General features: G+C 52.9%; 1 protein-coding gene across 1 annotated transcript; it reads left to right on the top strand.

Annotated features, from left to right (window-relative positions):
• The first annotated feature begins 161 nt into the window (after window positions 1-161).
• On the top strand, window positions 162-11,225 carry ZNF646 (zinc finger protein 646). The gene is made up of 2 exons (XM_081835166.1): window positions 162-1,291; window positions 5,604-11,225. The coding sequence occupies exon 2, from the start codon at window positions 5,736-5,738 to the stop codon at window positions 10,704-10,706; it is 4,971 nt and encodes a 1,656-aa protein (XP_081691292.1). The 5' UTR covers window positions 162-1,291; window positions 5,604-5,735; the 3' UTR covers window positions 10,707-11,225.
• Window positions 11,226-14,768: the final 3,543 nt, after the last annotated feature.

A 14,768-nucleotide genomic window follows, 5' to 3' on the forward strand; every position in this document is an offset into this window, starting at 1 on the left:
TTTTGAAGGAGTATCTCTCTGCGCGCGTGCCAAGTTCGGGGGGGGGAAGACTTTGGGCGTTACACCTCTCTTCTCTTCACCGCAGGCGGCATAAACTCGCCGGAAGTGGAGCCCCATCTTGGTAGGCGGGGGGAGAGCTTTGGCGGGTGCACATTTCCTGTTTCCTAGCAACAAAAGGAAGTATTTGTTGTTGCCCCAGTCTCTGTGACTTCTTCAAATCCAAATCCTCGGCTCTCAAGGAAGGAGGTTTTCTGGAGTGCCGGCCCCTTCGAGTGAGGCGCCTCGGGGAGAAGTAGGGGGCGCCTGAAGGGCCAGCTTTTGCTCTTGGGGGCTCCAGAGGGGCTGGGCAGCAGCAGGAGTTCCCCTCCCACGTTTCGCTTCTCCTCGCTTGCCTCCAGCAAACTCGCCCATCGCCCCTTGGGAGGACGAGGAAGAGAACTGTGCGCGTCTGTCTTCCAGGAAACTGAGGCAGCTACGTGGGGCGTCTCTTCTACCTCATGGCTGGATCCTGAGTGGACTCGGGAGTTCTTCTGCTTGTCCTCTACAGCTGGAAGACGACGACCTGGCACCCCAGATCCGCAGCCTGCACCCAGAATCCCGGGGGTTTGCTGCCTTCTCCCTTTCCTGAAGTATAATTGCTGACCACTGCCTCTCCCTGCGACCTCGCAGGTCCAGCCTCCCTGGGACCTTTCATCCGTCATGCCTTAGAGGTCCTGGAGTAAATAGACAGATGCTAGCTGCTCTGCGCTGACTCCTGGGTGATCTAGGTGTCAAATCTCCACACAAAATGCTGCCTCTCTGCCAGAGCGTGTGGTTTGAACTCTTATGAAACAATGTTTTGATATCTCCACCTGGGGACCTGCAGTACTTGAAACTACCTGATGTGAAGAGCCTGAGATTTCCATCTGTACTTTTAAGTTTGGTATTCAGACCCATTGTGAATCTGGAATCTCTACTTGAACATACCATTTTGAGGTCTGAATACTAGTCCCTGTACGCTCAAGGTACTTGTTCCATTAATCTGTCCTGAACTGAAAATCAGACTCTCCTGCATCCTGAAGATCCGTACATTTCCCTTTCCTTATGGAAAATCCAAGCAATATATTTAGTGGCTTAAACCATGTGAAACTACCTGTCCCAATTTAGAAAAGTTACTTCCCACTCTTGTATTATTTTAATTTTAAGCACAGTTCAACATGCCAGTCTCCTGGACTTTATACCCTGCCTTCTGTTTACTTCTCATGTTAGAGAAGTGCGGTGCTCAGCTGGGATGCTCAGTGTGATCTGAGAGGTAAGAAAGCAACCTTCTTTGTAAATGTGTCTGGAGTCCTACACTTTAACCTTTGTGTGACCTATCCTTGTTTTTGCAAAAACAGCTTATCTGTTTGTGCAGTCTGCAGAAAGGTATGTTTAAAAGGCAGTTTTTGGCTCGACGTGCTTTACTGCACCCCTGGATAAAATCTCCCATCTTCACCATTCTGCTTTCATAGGTATGGAAAACACCTAGCACATTACTCAGCCTCACTACTTTCCTAAGAGAGATGGGGATAGACTCCTGGATTCCCATGGCCTGTTTGTTTGGATCCATTATAGTTCTGTTATGTGAAGACAGGAAGGCCAGATCCTAACCTCCTCTGCCCCACATGACACCCTAACAGGTCACTCATTAGGTGACAAATTCAAAGGAAATAGTTGGAGTAGCCTGGCTTGGAAGATTTGCTGTCCAGCTTCAATCAGGACATGGCTGCAAAGGGAAAATGTTCCTTTGATTCCTTGGCTTGAATTCATCTGCTCTTCCCTTTAGCTGCAGTTTTAACTTTCCCTTGCCTGACGTCATGTCAGACCTTGGAATGTGGTTTGCCCAAAGCAATCTGGAAGGCCAGCCTCTGTGGCCATGAGCCTAATTAGGAGATTTCTCACTATTGTGGAATTCCAAGGTAGTCTGTCTCTGTACCTGAAGGCTCCATATAGCTGTTTCACAGCTAAAAGCTATTGCTACCCTTTTCTCTGTTAATACATCCAGGCTTCCTCTTCTTTCTTCTTCCAAAAATGTCTAGGTAAGTTTCTTTCTCTACTTAGAATCATAGAAGTAGAGTTGGAAGGCAACCTGAGGATTGTCTAGTCCCAACTCACTGCAATGCAGGAATATGCAGCTTGGCCCCTATGGGGATCAAGCCCATGACCTTGGCATTATCAATACCACAATTTAAGCAACTGAGCTGACTGCGGCAGTGGGTTTCATCAGATGGCAATGGCTACCTTTGGATAGCATGGTAGAAATCCTCTTGGCCAACTCCTGCCTGCAACTGTCCCAACCCTTTATTAACTGGATGGGAGGCGAGCTAAAGAATTTCCATCACGTGAAACAAATGCGCCTTTCAGCCACCTCCCTGTCACAAGAACCAATGGTTGTACACCTCTACCCGCCCCAGTTTGGTTGTGAAGATGAGATCGAGACATGAAATGATTGAGTGAGTGAGTACACCTGTGCCTTGCCTTTCCATAAAAGATGCCCATAGCACCTTTCACTTCTGTTTTTCAGAAAACTATAGTTTAGTGTTTTGTCTGAATTCTAAACTGTGGTTACCCATGGCCTGAAGCTGGGTTTTTTTTTTTTTTTTCAGACAAATCATAGTTAAATTAACCCACATTTTGGGGAGGCTTTGACAGTGCAACAAGCTCTGATTAATGAAATTTAAAAGCGAGAGTTTGCAAACTCCTCTTTGTGATCATGTTAGACAAATGAGGGGCAAGAGACCTATGTTCTGTGACATCCAAGTGCAGCCAACATGTAAAGAATTGGAGAATCCTGCTAGTAGAGTTTCAGGAATCCTGCATGGGAACACTTTTCTCAAGCAACTGGTAATCAGTAGTGTACTGCCTTCAAATATAAAGGCTTCATTCATTTTAATAATAAAAAGTCCAAAGCTTTCAGGATCCTGAATTCTGCTCTTTGTATCACTTTCTGTAACTGCAATGTGAAGTTACAGTAGCCCAATAAAGAAGGCCTCAAAATTTGCCATTTTAAAAAATTAGCCTGCATTTCTGTGTACACTGGTACTTTGGTTCTCGAATGGCTTAGTTGCCCAACAAATTGGCTCTCGGACGCTGCAAACTGGGAAGTGCGTGTTCCGGTTTGCGAACGTTTTTTGGAAGCCCAACGTCTGATGCGGTTTTGCAAGAGTGCAGGAAGCTCCTGCAGCCAATCAGAAACCGCACCTTGGTTTTAGAACGGTTTCGGGAGTCGAACGGACTCCTGGAACAGATTAGGTTCGAGAACCAAGGTACTACTGTATTATAAACTGTGATCCTCAGATGAAGAGTGGTATAGAAATTTAATTAACTAACTAAATTTCCACACCGGCCACAGAAGACCCCCTTCTTTAGGACTATCATGGAAAGTAGCTTGTTACCAAGTTTGGTTAAAAAAAGAGAGAAACCTTTTAGTAAACAGGCTAATAATGGAGGAAGGGGGTGGTCGGTTCCTCACCCCCACCCTTAGCCACCCTGTGATGTTTCTGTGCTGCTTATGGAGGCAGAGACTTCCTATCCCCTTTCTGTCCCCTATGGCAGAAGGGAGAGGGTGTCCTCTGTTTCCTCTAGCAGCGTCCTTTCTCAGCTGTAAGAAAATAAATGTTAAATACAAGGTATATTTGCCGACCTAGACCCATATGAAGAGCCTTGTTGGACCACCTATTCCAACGTCTATTATTCTTGTTGTTGTTAATACCTGCTCTTCACCAGCAGGTCCCATTGCCAGGTTACAACAATTTAAAATTCAGTTATTAATAACAGTTAAAACAAATTCCAGCCGCAGGAATAGGGTGGGTCCTGAAAAACACACATCTCAGGTGTCAAAGGCCAGGGAAAAGAGGTGTGTCTTTAGCTTTTGCCTGCAGCTATATAGCACAAGTGCATCTCTGCCGGGGAGGGAATTTCACATCTAGTCCAGCATCCTGTTCTCTCACAGTGGCCGACCAGATGGCTAAGGGAATTTGTATATTCATAGCACCAGAAGGCGAAGTTCTTCTGACATTTTGAGCCACACCAGTGCTGGATTTGAGGGGACCCTGAGAAAAGTACCCATTAGTGGGCTGCCCTGGAAGCCATTTAAGTTTCCCAATGGTCACTTGGAGTGCTGTTATGGGTGGACATACTGGGAAATTAAAGTGGGGACTCGAAGATTAATATTAAAAAATTTTTAATGGGAGACCCAGAGCAGCCTTATCAGTTGCCTGAGGACATTGGGTGCTGATATCAGACCTGGCCAAAGTGAGTCTCTTGCACTGAAGTATGGATCACTTGTGTTTAAGCTGTCTCGTTGAGTCTGACCATTGGCCTGCCTGCCTAGGCACATAGGAGGCTGATTGTGCCCGGATCTGACTGTTGATCAGTCTACCCCAGTGGGGTCTGCTCTGATTGGCAGCAACTCTCTGGGATCTTGGGATATCTTTCCCTATACTGTTGGACCCTTAAACAAACAAAATCCACAAAACTGGAGCCATTGGGGAATTGAAGCTGAGGCCTTCTGCTTTGAAAGAGTAGTTCTGCAGGTACCACAGAGCTATGTCCCCTAGCCATCTGTGTAGACCAGGCATGGGCAGCTTGAACCCACCCACATGTTTTGAAGTCCATCTCCCCTCAACCCCATCCAATGGGCAGAGAGAATGGGAGTTGTTGTCCAACGACATCTAGAGGACCACAGGCTCCCAGTCCCTGGTGTAGACTACTGCAATCTTCCCCAACCTGGTGCCCCTCCAGATTTTTTTGGGATGACAGCTGCCATCAGCACCAGAGAGCAAATCGGAGGGCCAAGACGTGTTTCCCAGGCAAATCCCAGAAGCATGTACTATAAGGCATCAACTTGTGCTACTAACTTCCGGGGCAAGGGGAATGAAAGAGGGCTGGGAGGAATCATCTAGGCCAGAGGTTTTCAACCTTTTTGAGTCCATGGCTCCCTTGACAAACTACATCCTTTCTGCACCACTCCTGTTGGGCTCAGGAGCCCACTTATATCACCACCCCTTGCCTGTAAAGCTGACAGCCTCTCACCCTTTTTTGAAGACCTTCCCAAGTCGATTGTTCCCTCAGCCTCCTCTCCTTGGGAGTCCTCTGGGCAGCTGCAGCTGCCGCCCCTGGTTTCTGAGCTGCCTCCCCTGCCCATCAACCTCCCACTTGTCCGTCCATTCCCAACAGCAAGAGCTGGTGGACTAGCTGGCTGGGCTTTCTCGCCCGTTTGCTTGCTTACTCTGAGGCTACCTCAGCTCCCAGCGACCAGCACCCCCTGGCCAGCCCCAGAGGCACCATTCACCTGGGGAGGTTGTAGCCAGGGCTGCCACAAAAACAGCTTTGCAAGCCTTTCAGAGGCAGAGATACGAGAGGGCATCAGAGGAGGGTAGGACAGAGGCCAGTGTTGCTTGTGGCACCCCTGACCATCCTTCGAGGCACCCCAGGGTGCCACGGCACACGGGTTGAAAACCACCAATCTAGTTTGATGTAGGCATATCTGATCTGCAGGATATGTGCTATTTCCCCACTTTTCCGGTTGCAATGAACCTCAGCCAGGTTTTCTCATCTATTCTGTCCTTGCCTTGTATCCGTAGGTTTTGGCTTCAGAGCGCTTGGGGGAGAAAAACGGGACCTCAAGACCACACTATGGGACCGTGCTGCGCCCCAGAGCACCCAGGGCTTCCTCTTTAAAGAAGTGGGCAGGGTGCCGCTTTCTTATGTGAGCAATGGCCGAGGGGGACGCCGCCCTGACCTGCGAGCCACCCGCCAGCGGGCAGGAGGAGCGTCCGTACAAGTGCAAGCAGTGCCCGCGGAGCTACCGCCACGCCGGCAGCCTGGTGAACCACCGGCGCACCCACGAGGTGGGCCTCTTCTGCTGCCTGCTGTGCCACAAGGACTTCTCCAACCCCATGGCTCTCAAGAGCCACCTGCGCACCCACACCGAGGAGAAGCGCTACAAGTGCCGGGACTGTGGGCGCAGCTTCCGGGCCTTTGCCCAGCTTACCGGCCACCACTGCCTGGCTCGTGCTGCCCGGGACCAGGAGGGGGAAGAGGACTGCAACGGCGGGAGCTACGCCTTCCAGAGGGGCCAGGACACATCTTCGTCGGACGCCGATACCTTTTCCGGGATGGAAGGCAGCAGCGGGAGCTTGCTGAGCAACCTAGAGAAGTACATTGCCGAGTCGGTGGTGCCGGCTGACTTTTCTCAGCTGGAGTTCCCTGTCCGGGGGGAAGTGGAGGCAGAGGAGCCACTCCCGATGGAGGAGGAGGAGGAAGACGCGGGGCTCCAGGCCGCTGCTGCAGACGAGCGCCGCTTCAAGTGTAACCAGTGCGACAAAGCCTACAAGCACGCTGGCAGCCTGACCAACCACAAGCAGAGCCACACGCTGGGCGTGTACCAGTGCGGCATGTGCCACAAGGAGTTCTCCAACCTCATGGCTCTCAAGAGCCACACTCGCCTCCACTCGGAGTACCGGCCCTACAAGTGCCGCTTCTGCCACAAGGCCTTCCGGCTCCCCTCCGAACTGCTGAGCCACCAGAAAGCCCACGATGAGGACCCGAGCCAGGCAGAGAGCCTGCCGGCCTGGGAAGGCTCGGAGCAGGGCGTGTGGGAGGAGGACTCCATAGAGACCTCAGCGAAGCTGGACATCTACCAGCCTCCGCCGGCAGGAACAACACACTTTGGAGACGGCGTCCCCTGCAGCCTGAAAGACGCTTCCAAAGCAGGGGGCGGTGAGCGCTGCAACCCGGACGGGGAGCTTTGCGTCCGCTGCGGTGGGGCTTTTGCCAATGATGAGGAGCTGAAGGGGCACAGCTGCCTCTATCCGGAGGAAGCTGACGAAGAAGATGAGGAGGAAGGCAGCAGTCCATTGTTACCGGCGCCTGGCTCCAATGGAGCCTGGGAAGCGAGCTTGAAAGGGGAGGGCAGCTACGCCGCATTCGAGGAGCGGCCCTTCCGCTGCGGCGATTGTGGCAGGACTTACCGGCACGCGGGGAGCCTCATCAATCACAAGAAGAGCCACCAAACCGGGGTGTACAGCTGCAGCGTCTGCTCGAAACAGCTATACAACTTGGCCGCCTTGAAAAACCACTTGCGGGTCCACCTCAAGTCCAAGCTTGGTTCATCGGCTCCGGAAGAGGCCTCCCAGCAGGCAGCTGGCCTCCCAGGCCCACCAAGACTGGAAAACAGCCCTGGGGACTCCGGAGACTGCCATCCACAGCCGCCAGAAGGCTGGAGAGGAGCCTCCTGTCCAAAGGAAGAGGAGGAAAGAGGCGCCGGAGATGAAGAGCGGCCGTACCGGTGCACGGACTGCGGGAGGAGTTACCGGCACCGCGGCAGCCTTGTGAACCACCGCCACACCCACCAGACCGGGGTCTTCCAGTGCTCCATCTGCCCGAAGCAGTACTCCAACCTCATGGCTCTCCGGAACCACGTCCGCGTGCATCTGCGGGCAGCCCGCCTGCGCGGCCGGGAGCAAGGGGGTGGCTTGACATGCAGCAGCTGTGGGGAGAGCTTTGAGGAGGAGGCTGAGTTCCAGCTCCATCAGCTACGCCACCTGCCATGTACGGAAGACATAGAGGTGGCGGCGATCCCCAGACTGGGGATCTTTCTCCCACAGGAAGCTGATCTCCTCCAGGCTATCAGGCAGGATGTGGAAGCTCTGGAGAATGGGACGGCTGTTGTCGAGGACGTCCTGCCTTCCTCTGAGATGGCGCATGCCTGCCCCCAGTGTGGGATGACCTTTGCCAGCGTGGACGGACTGCAGAACCACACCCTCCAGCACAGGAGCGAAGGGGAGTGGTCCGAAGGGACGGCCGAGAGGCCCGAGTCGCCCATCCAGCGGCTCTACGGGTGCGATCAGTGCGGCAAGTCGTACCGGCACTCAGGGAGCCTCATCAACCACAAGCAGACTCACCAGACAGGCGACTTCAGCTGCTCGCTTTGCGGGAAGCACTTCCAGAATGTCGCCTCCCTGAAGAGCCACTTGCGTGGGCATCAGAGGCCTCGGAGGGGACCATCGGGGGTTGCCGTGGCTACGAACGAGGAGGAGGATGCCGAAGATGCAGCCACTGTGCCTGGGGCTTTGTTCTCAGGCGACGAATTCCAGGATACCTACGGCATTCTAGAAGACGGTGCTGCCGTGAATGGCTGGCCATCCCAATCAGAAGCCCCCTCGCCATTGCCTGGCGACGGTGAGGTGCTCCCCTACCTCTGCGAGCAGTGTGGGCTCGGCTTCAACCAGGTGAGCAGCTTGATGAGTCATAAGGAAACCCACCAGCTTGGCATCTACCAGTGCTCCCTCTGCCCCAAGGAGTATCCCAGTCTTCTGGCTTTGAAAAACCACTTCCATGGTCACACCAAAACCACAGCACCTGGCTGGGGCAGCCCTGGTGGGGATGGCAGCGCCGAAGAGCAGCCCTTTCTCTGCAGCCTCTGTGGCATGATCTTCCCGAGCGAGGAGGACCTCGAGCGCCATCACAGCCTCCTGCACGAAGAGGGCGAACAACAGGGGGAGGAGCAGGAGGCGGTGCTCGAAAGGGAGGCGGGCGAACGGCTGGACAGGGCAGGCGACCAGGAAGAGGAGCAGCTCCTCTCTCACATCTGCGGCTATTGCGGCCAGACGTTTGACGATATGGCCAGCTTGGAAGAACACAGCGAGGGGCACCAGGAGGAGAAGGCCGCCGCCTTGGCTGACACTTCGATCCAGCTCCGACGAGCCCCACGCCTGGAGGAGGAACAGGAGCCTCCGCCCCCAACAGAAGTGCCGGCTACTGCTGTTGAACCCCTGGACAGCCGGCCTTATGCCTGTGGCCAGTGCGGCAAAACTTACCGGCACGGCGGCAGCTTGGTCAATCACAAGAAGATCCACCAGATTGGAGATTACCAGTGTGGCTTCTGCTGCCGGCAATACCCCAATCTGTCTGCTTACCGGAATCACCTCCGGAATCACCCAAGATGTAAGCTGAACGGCAGCGTGCCAGAACTCCGGCAACCAGACCCTGCGGGAGCAGGGGGCCCGCCTGTTGGTTGTGAGGCACTGAAGGAGGAGTCCCTTGACGGGAGGGCTGCGGTGCAGCAAAAGGGGGAAGATCTGCCAAACATTTCCTCCTCCCCTCTCCCATCTCCCATCGCGGAGGAAAAATCAGGACAGGAAGCGTTGGCTGCTGGCCAGTCTGAGGAGAAAGATATCCAGGCGTGTGGTGTCTGCGGGGAGGCCTGTGAGGGACTAGCTGGCCTAGAGGCCCACCGGGCTCTACATTTTGAGCAAGAGACTGGAAAAGTGGAGGGAGAAGAAAACGGCGGTCCGTCTGCTGAAGAGGAGGGCTCCCCTTTGGACCGCCCCTTCCATTGTGACATTTGCGAGCGGAGCTACAAACACGCAGGTAGCCTGATCAACCACAAACAGACACACAAGACCGGCCTGTTCCATTGCGGCGTCTGCCAGAAGCAGTTCTTCAACCTCATGGCCCTCAAGAACCACAACCGCACCCACTTCGAAACCAAACGCTACCGCTGCCCCGAGTGCCCCAAGGCCTTCCGGCTCCAGAAGCAGCTGGCCAGCCACCAGCGCGTCCATCGCGATCGGAAGCGGGACCTCTCCTCCTCCCACCCTCCCCGGAGGTCCGCTCACGCCAAGCGGGCGGGCAAGGGGGCCAATCCGGCCTACTCTCTCGGCAGCACCGGCAAGCGCCGCCCGGACCCCGAAGAGCGCCCTTACCGGTGTGAGGAGTGCGGGCGCACGTACCGCCACGCGGGGAGCCTGCTCAACCACCAGAAGAGCCACAAGACAGGGCACTTTGCTTGCTCGCTGTGCAGCAAGGCCTACCCCAACCTCATGTCCCTCAAGAACCACCAGCGCATCCACTACGAAGTGAAACGCCACCGGTGCCCGGATTGCGGTAAGGCCTTCAAGTGGCAGCGGCAGCTTCTGCGGCATCAGCGCAGGCCTCACCCTTGCGGCCAGAGCGCTCCAGGGCAAGAGCGAGAGGGGAGCCTGGCTGCTCCCCAAAGGGAGCAGGGGGGCAGCAGCCCAGGGGAGGCCCCTCCGGGCTCTTTCCAGTGCCAGACGTGCCCCAAACACTTTCACAACCGCGCCGCTCTGAGGAACCACAGCCGCGTCCATGCAAAGAAACGCTTCCAGTGTTCGGAGTGCGGCAAGCCTTACCGAGCGTCTCGGAGCCTCAAGCGCCACCTGAGGAGACACCAGTCTGAGGCGGCGGCGGATGTCGCTGAAGAGAAAGCAGCTGATCCCTCGTCTTCCTCCTCCTGTTGTGCAGAAGCAGCAGCCAGCCAGTCGCCGGACGAGCGGCCCTACAAGTGCAACAGTTGCGAGCGGACGTACCGCCATGCCGGCAGCCTCCTCAACCACAAGAAGGTGCACGCCACCGGCCTCTACCGCTGCCCCACCTGCCAGAAGGAGTTCCACAACCTCCTGGCCCTCAAGAATCACCTCCACGTCCACACGGACAAGAGGCGCCACCGCTGCCCCCGCTGCGGCAAAGCCTTCCGGACCGCCCGCCGCTTAGCCGCCCACGCCAAGGCTCATGGCAGCCTCAAGGAGGAAGGGCCTTTCTCCTGCACAGTCTGCTCCAAGGGGTTCTCCCACCAGCTCAGCTTCCAGCAACACCTGCTGTCGCATGCCAAGGATGGCGGGCACCCTGCTGCTAGGGGCAGTGCTCCGGGGGACGTGAGCTGAGGGCAGGCAGCCCGTGTGGGGACCACGTGTGCCAAGGATGGTAGGGCAGGGACCTCCAGCTGCAGGGAAATTTGAAAGGCTGGGTGGGGAGCCGTACCCCTGGGATCAGTTGTCCATGCTTTGGGGAGGGGGGAAGGAAGAGTGTCAGGGATACCCAGTGGGTGAAAATATGGAGGAAATTGGGTGCAAGACCCCCCATTCTCTGTAGAGCACCAGGGTCCAAAGACACTGAGGGGTGGGGCAAACTTTCGATGGAATGTTGTATTGAGCACTCCAACGACGCCTCTTTTGTGTCACTTGGAAATGCTCCCCTCCGGCAACCTGTACCTTTGTAAGCTTGGATCCCGTTTTGAGAACTGAATTTTAGCTCCTCTCGGAACCTTTCAGGCATGTGCTTAAACCCCATACTGATTTGAGTTTTCAAACTGTTTTTTATACTTCTAAAATCCATTTTGAAAGTCAGATGAGTTAGCAAATTTGTGTTTAAGCCGCGTATGGTATTTAAAGTCCTGGGTTTTTTTAATAAAAACAAAAGTAGAATCAAAAACATATTGTCCTAAACAAATGGGGGGGGGTGAGCTCAGTTTTAGTTGCTGAATGAGTACAAACAAGCATCCTTGGTGTGGAGTAACTTTGGATTACTACTACCTCCTTAACTGGAAAATTGTATACGTTTTTTTGGTGCAAAAGAGAGTTTTTACAACTTGTCCAAATTTGTAGGCTTTGACGTCTTTTCAAAGCAGGTTCTGGAGAAAAGTCACTAAAAGATTATTATGTTGATTCCTAGAGGTGATTGACTTAAAGCTTTGAGTTTAGGTGAGGAAATTAAGGTCACAGGCACAGGATATACATGTAAAGCACATTTAATTCACACGGCTTCCCCTGAAGAATCCCGGGAGTGGTAGTTTGCCCTCACGGAGCTGCAGCTCCCAGCATCTTTAGCAAACTACATTTCCCAGGGTTCTTTGAGGAAACGATGTGCACTAAAAGTGTACTCAATGTACAGTCTGGATGTTGACCTTAATCTTTGCAAAATTGGACCTGGAACGGTCTCCCCACACAGGCCCTAGTGGAACCAGCGGGAGCACGGTAAATGAACAAATGTCCGTAATCAATTGGACAGGTTACTTCTGGTCCTAACCCTCAGGAAAAAGAAAGGTTTTGCAGGTACCACCACCTCTCTGTGTGTATTTCCTCTAAAACCACCTCCTCCCCAGTGGTACAGGGATCATCCAATCTGTAGAGGTCTCTACAGATGTGTAGTTCTAAGGCACCTCTGCGCCAGAGGAAGGAAGAGAAGACCCCAAATGCAGGAACGAAAGCGGGAGCCAGAGGAGGAGACCTCACAGAGGTGCCAAGATGACAGCTCATTGCCCAACGCTTCTTTGAGCATCACAGCTCTCCTTTAGGGGCGATTCTGAGGGCCAAACTAAATGTGGCGTTTATTAGGTTGCTTGGCGTGGTACTGTTCACCTGCTGATGCGCTGGCGGTTGGCGGGGTCAAGCCAGATCAGACCGGGGGGGGGGGAGAGAGAGAGGATTTAACCTTCTGTTCTACCTGTGAACTCCAGCAGGATCTCCCATGCCCTTTGGCCATCTTTATTGCCGTGGGAAGGAACACGCCCCCCGTGCAGTTAAAAGGAGTCGTGCAGTGCCGCCACTAAACGTCATGCTTGGTTTGGTTCTGACTCAGTCCTTGTTCCAAGATGCATGGAGGAAGTGAATCAGGATCAAACTGCATGTCACACTGGGTGTTTCTTTGCATTCAGCATGCAGCTATGTGGGGCAGGGAGCTGGGATTAGGATGGCGGCAGGTGCAGAGGGGCGATTTAGCCCTCTCCTTCCATGCCTGCTAGGATCTTAGTCATTGTCAGCCCCTTTTCCCACCTGAAGGTATTCGTTAAATAACCCTGGATGTTAAATATGAAGGCTTGTTAATAATTGCATCTGGTTTGGATGCTTGAGGAGACTCAGGATGCCTCAGGCAGTTGATTGTCTCCTGCACCCCTCCTGAGGTCTCCTCTCCTTTCTTTCTTTCCTTCCTCCTGCCCTGGCAAGTCTTTTATGGCGCTTTGGCAAGTGATACATGCAGTCAGCTCTATGCTGGCTGAAGCAAGCTCTTTGACGAAGCTGGGGTGTGTGCCTTGAGGGAAGCAGGGGCTTCTCTCTCTCAAGAACTTCCAGTATGTTTTCCCAGCTTGATCTCTTAAACCTGTCTTTTAAATTTTATTAATGAAATATTTTGGTTTTCCACAAGTCTCTAAGCAGATACCAGGCAAGACACCCAGTAGATCCCTGTTGGGGCTGCAAATAAAGAATTGGACGTTTGAAACCTTCCGCATCTGAACTCTTCCTGGCTTCTTGAAAACTAGCACATCGCACTAAACCTTACTCCGTAATGTGCTAGTTCCCCAAATACAGCGAGGGTTTTAATAAAACAAATAAAGCATGCTTCCACCCCTTCCTCAGTCCAAAGTGGTACCTTCCTAACTGGGCACTAGCTGGCTGTAATGCTGGATGGATTCCTACTCGCACGATCTAAAACTTGTAAAAGGGGTGGCCGTGTTTGTAGTGATAGGCTAGGGGCAGGGGATGGGGAATCCTTTCCGAAGAACCTTTTATGCTATTTTTGAAAGAAGCGGACTAGAAACTTGACTGCTGCGTCTTTCCTCTTCTGTTGGGGGTGGGGGTGGGCTGGCGTGGGTGAAGGGCTCACTGCTGTTCCGAAGCCAACCTCCCCGCTTTCCGCATCCAGGCAGAATTTCTTGGCCTGCCACAGATGAACCTGTGCAAGGGGTCCGAGTGAAAGCCATCCAGGTTCTCCAGCGGTTCGGTTCAGAGAAAGAGTAGTCATTTTTAAGTAGCTGAGAATTCTCTATTGTGATGAACGTTTTATAGAATTTCTAACATAGTTGGGTAATATTTTTTATTGGGGAGGGAGGGACATATATATGTGTTTGTTTATTTTGTTATATCCCCCCCTCTCAGTTTTTTATTTTTATGACACACTCAGATGTACTAAACAGTCCTGTTTTATGCTGCTGTTTTCAACAACTGACATTCTGGCTTTTGGTCAGCCGAAACCTTTATGGAATTAAAATAATTTTGTTCTGATTTCTTATGTTTTGAAATGTTTTCCCCACCCACCTCTTTCTCCTTAATCCAGTTCTCTAAATATCACCATTCAGTATGTTACTTAACATGCACTTTTCACTGTGAACGTTGCTGGGATTTCATTTTTTTTTAAAAGGGCGGGCGGGGACAAAACGTTTAAAACATAAGAAGCCATTTTCCTTTCCTCACTTGCTCTAATGTACTAGTTCTCACTGCCCTCCCAGAGATGGAGCAACATCCCAGGACTGTAGATCCCTCGTAGGACCTCTCCCTGCCCCCAAACACCTTGCCCAGTACTGTAATAGGAAGGAATCAATTTTCGTAGGGTACTTGGCGCCACCTGGTGGCCATACCTGATCTGTGAAACACTTAAAACTGCAAATAAATTGTTCTTGGTTTCTAAAAAGCGTTTCCTCTCACTCTCACTCTCTGATTTGCTGTCTTCCTCAAACCGACTAGATGCTTTTAAAAGAACAAGGAGAAAGCCTGTAGGTTTGACCCTGAGAGACCTGCATTCACAAGGTCTCCTCAGCAGTGGGTGGGCATAAAATAGCTCAGGTAAAAGGGCTTGGGGGGGGGTGGACTCTACAGGGTGGATCCAAGCAAATCTGCTGGTGGGTACTCACTGCTTCACACAGGATTTGTCCTTAGGCCCAGGTGGAAGCCAAATCCTGCACACTGCCGTGCGACACGTGCTGACGGGCTGATGGGAATTTCAGTCATAGAATCATAGAATTGCAGAGCTGGAAGGTGTCACGGTCCGGTCTACGGGCGATCGAAGTCCCGGCTGAGGATGTCAGGACTGGGGGCAAAATGGCAGGGTGGGAGCAGGAACGAGAGTCCAGAAGCCAGGGGTCCGAGGGTCAAGAAGCAAGGAGTCACAAAGTCAAGGGTCCAAGGATCAGGATGCAAGAAGCCAAACGCAGCAAGGCAGGAAATGAGTTGCTG

This window comes from Podarcis erhardii, assembly GCF_964252035.2.
Source record: "Podarcis erhardii genome assembly, chromosome: 13".
NCBI classification, from domain to species: domain Eukaryota; kingdom Metazoa; phylum Chordata; class Lepidosauria; order Squamata; family Lacertidae; genus Podarcis; species Podarcis erhardii.

Excerpts from the sequence above, each read along its gene's own strand:
- ZNF646 (XM_081835166.1), top strand. The coding sequence starts at position 5,736 with ATGGCCGAGGGGGACGCCGCCCTGACCTGCGAGCCACCCGCCAGCGGG.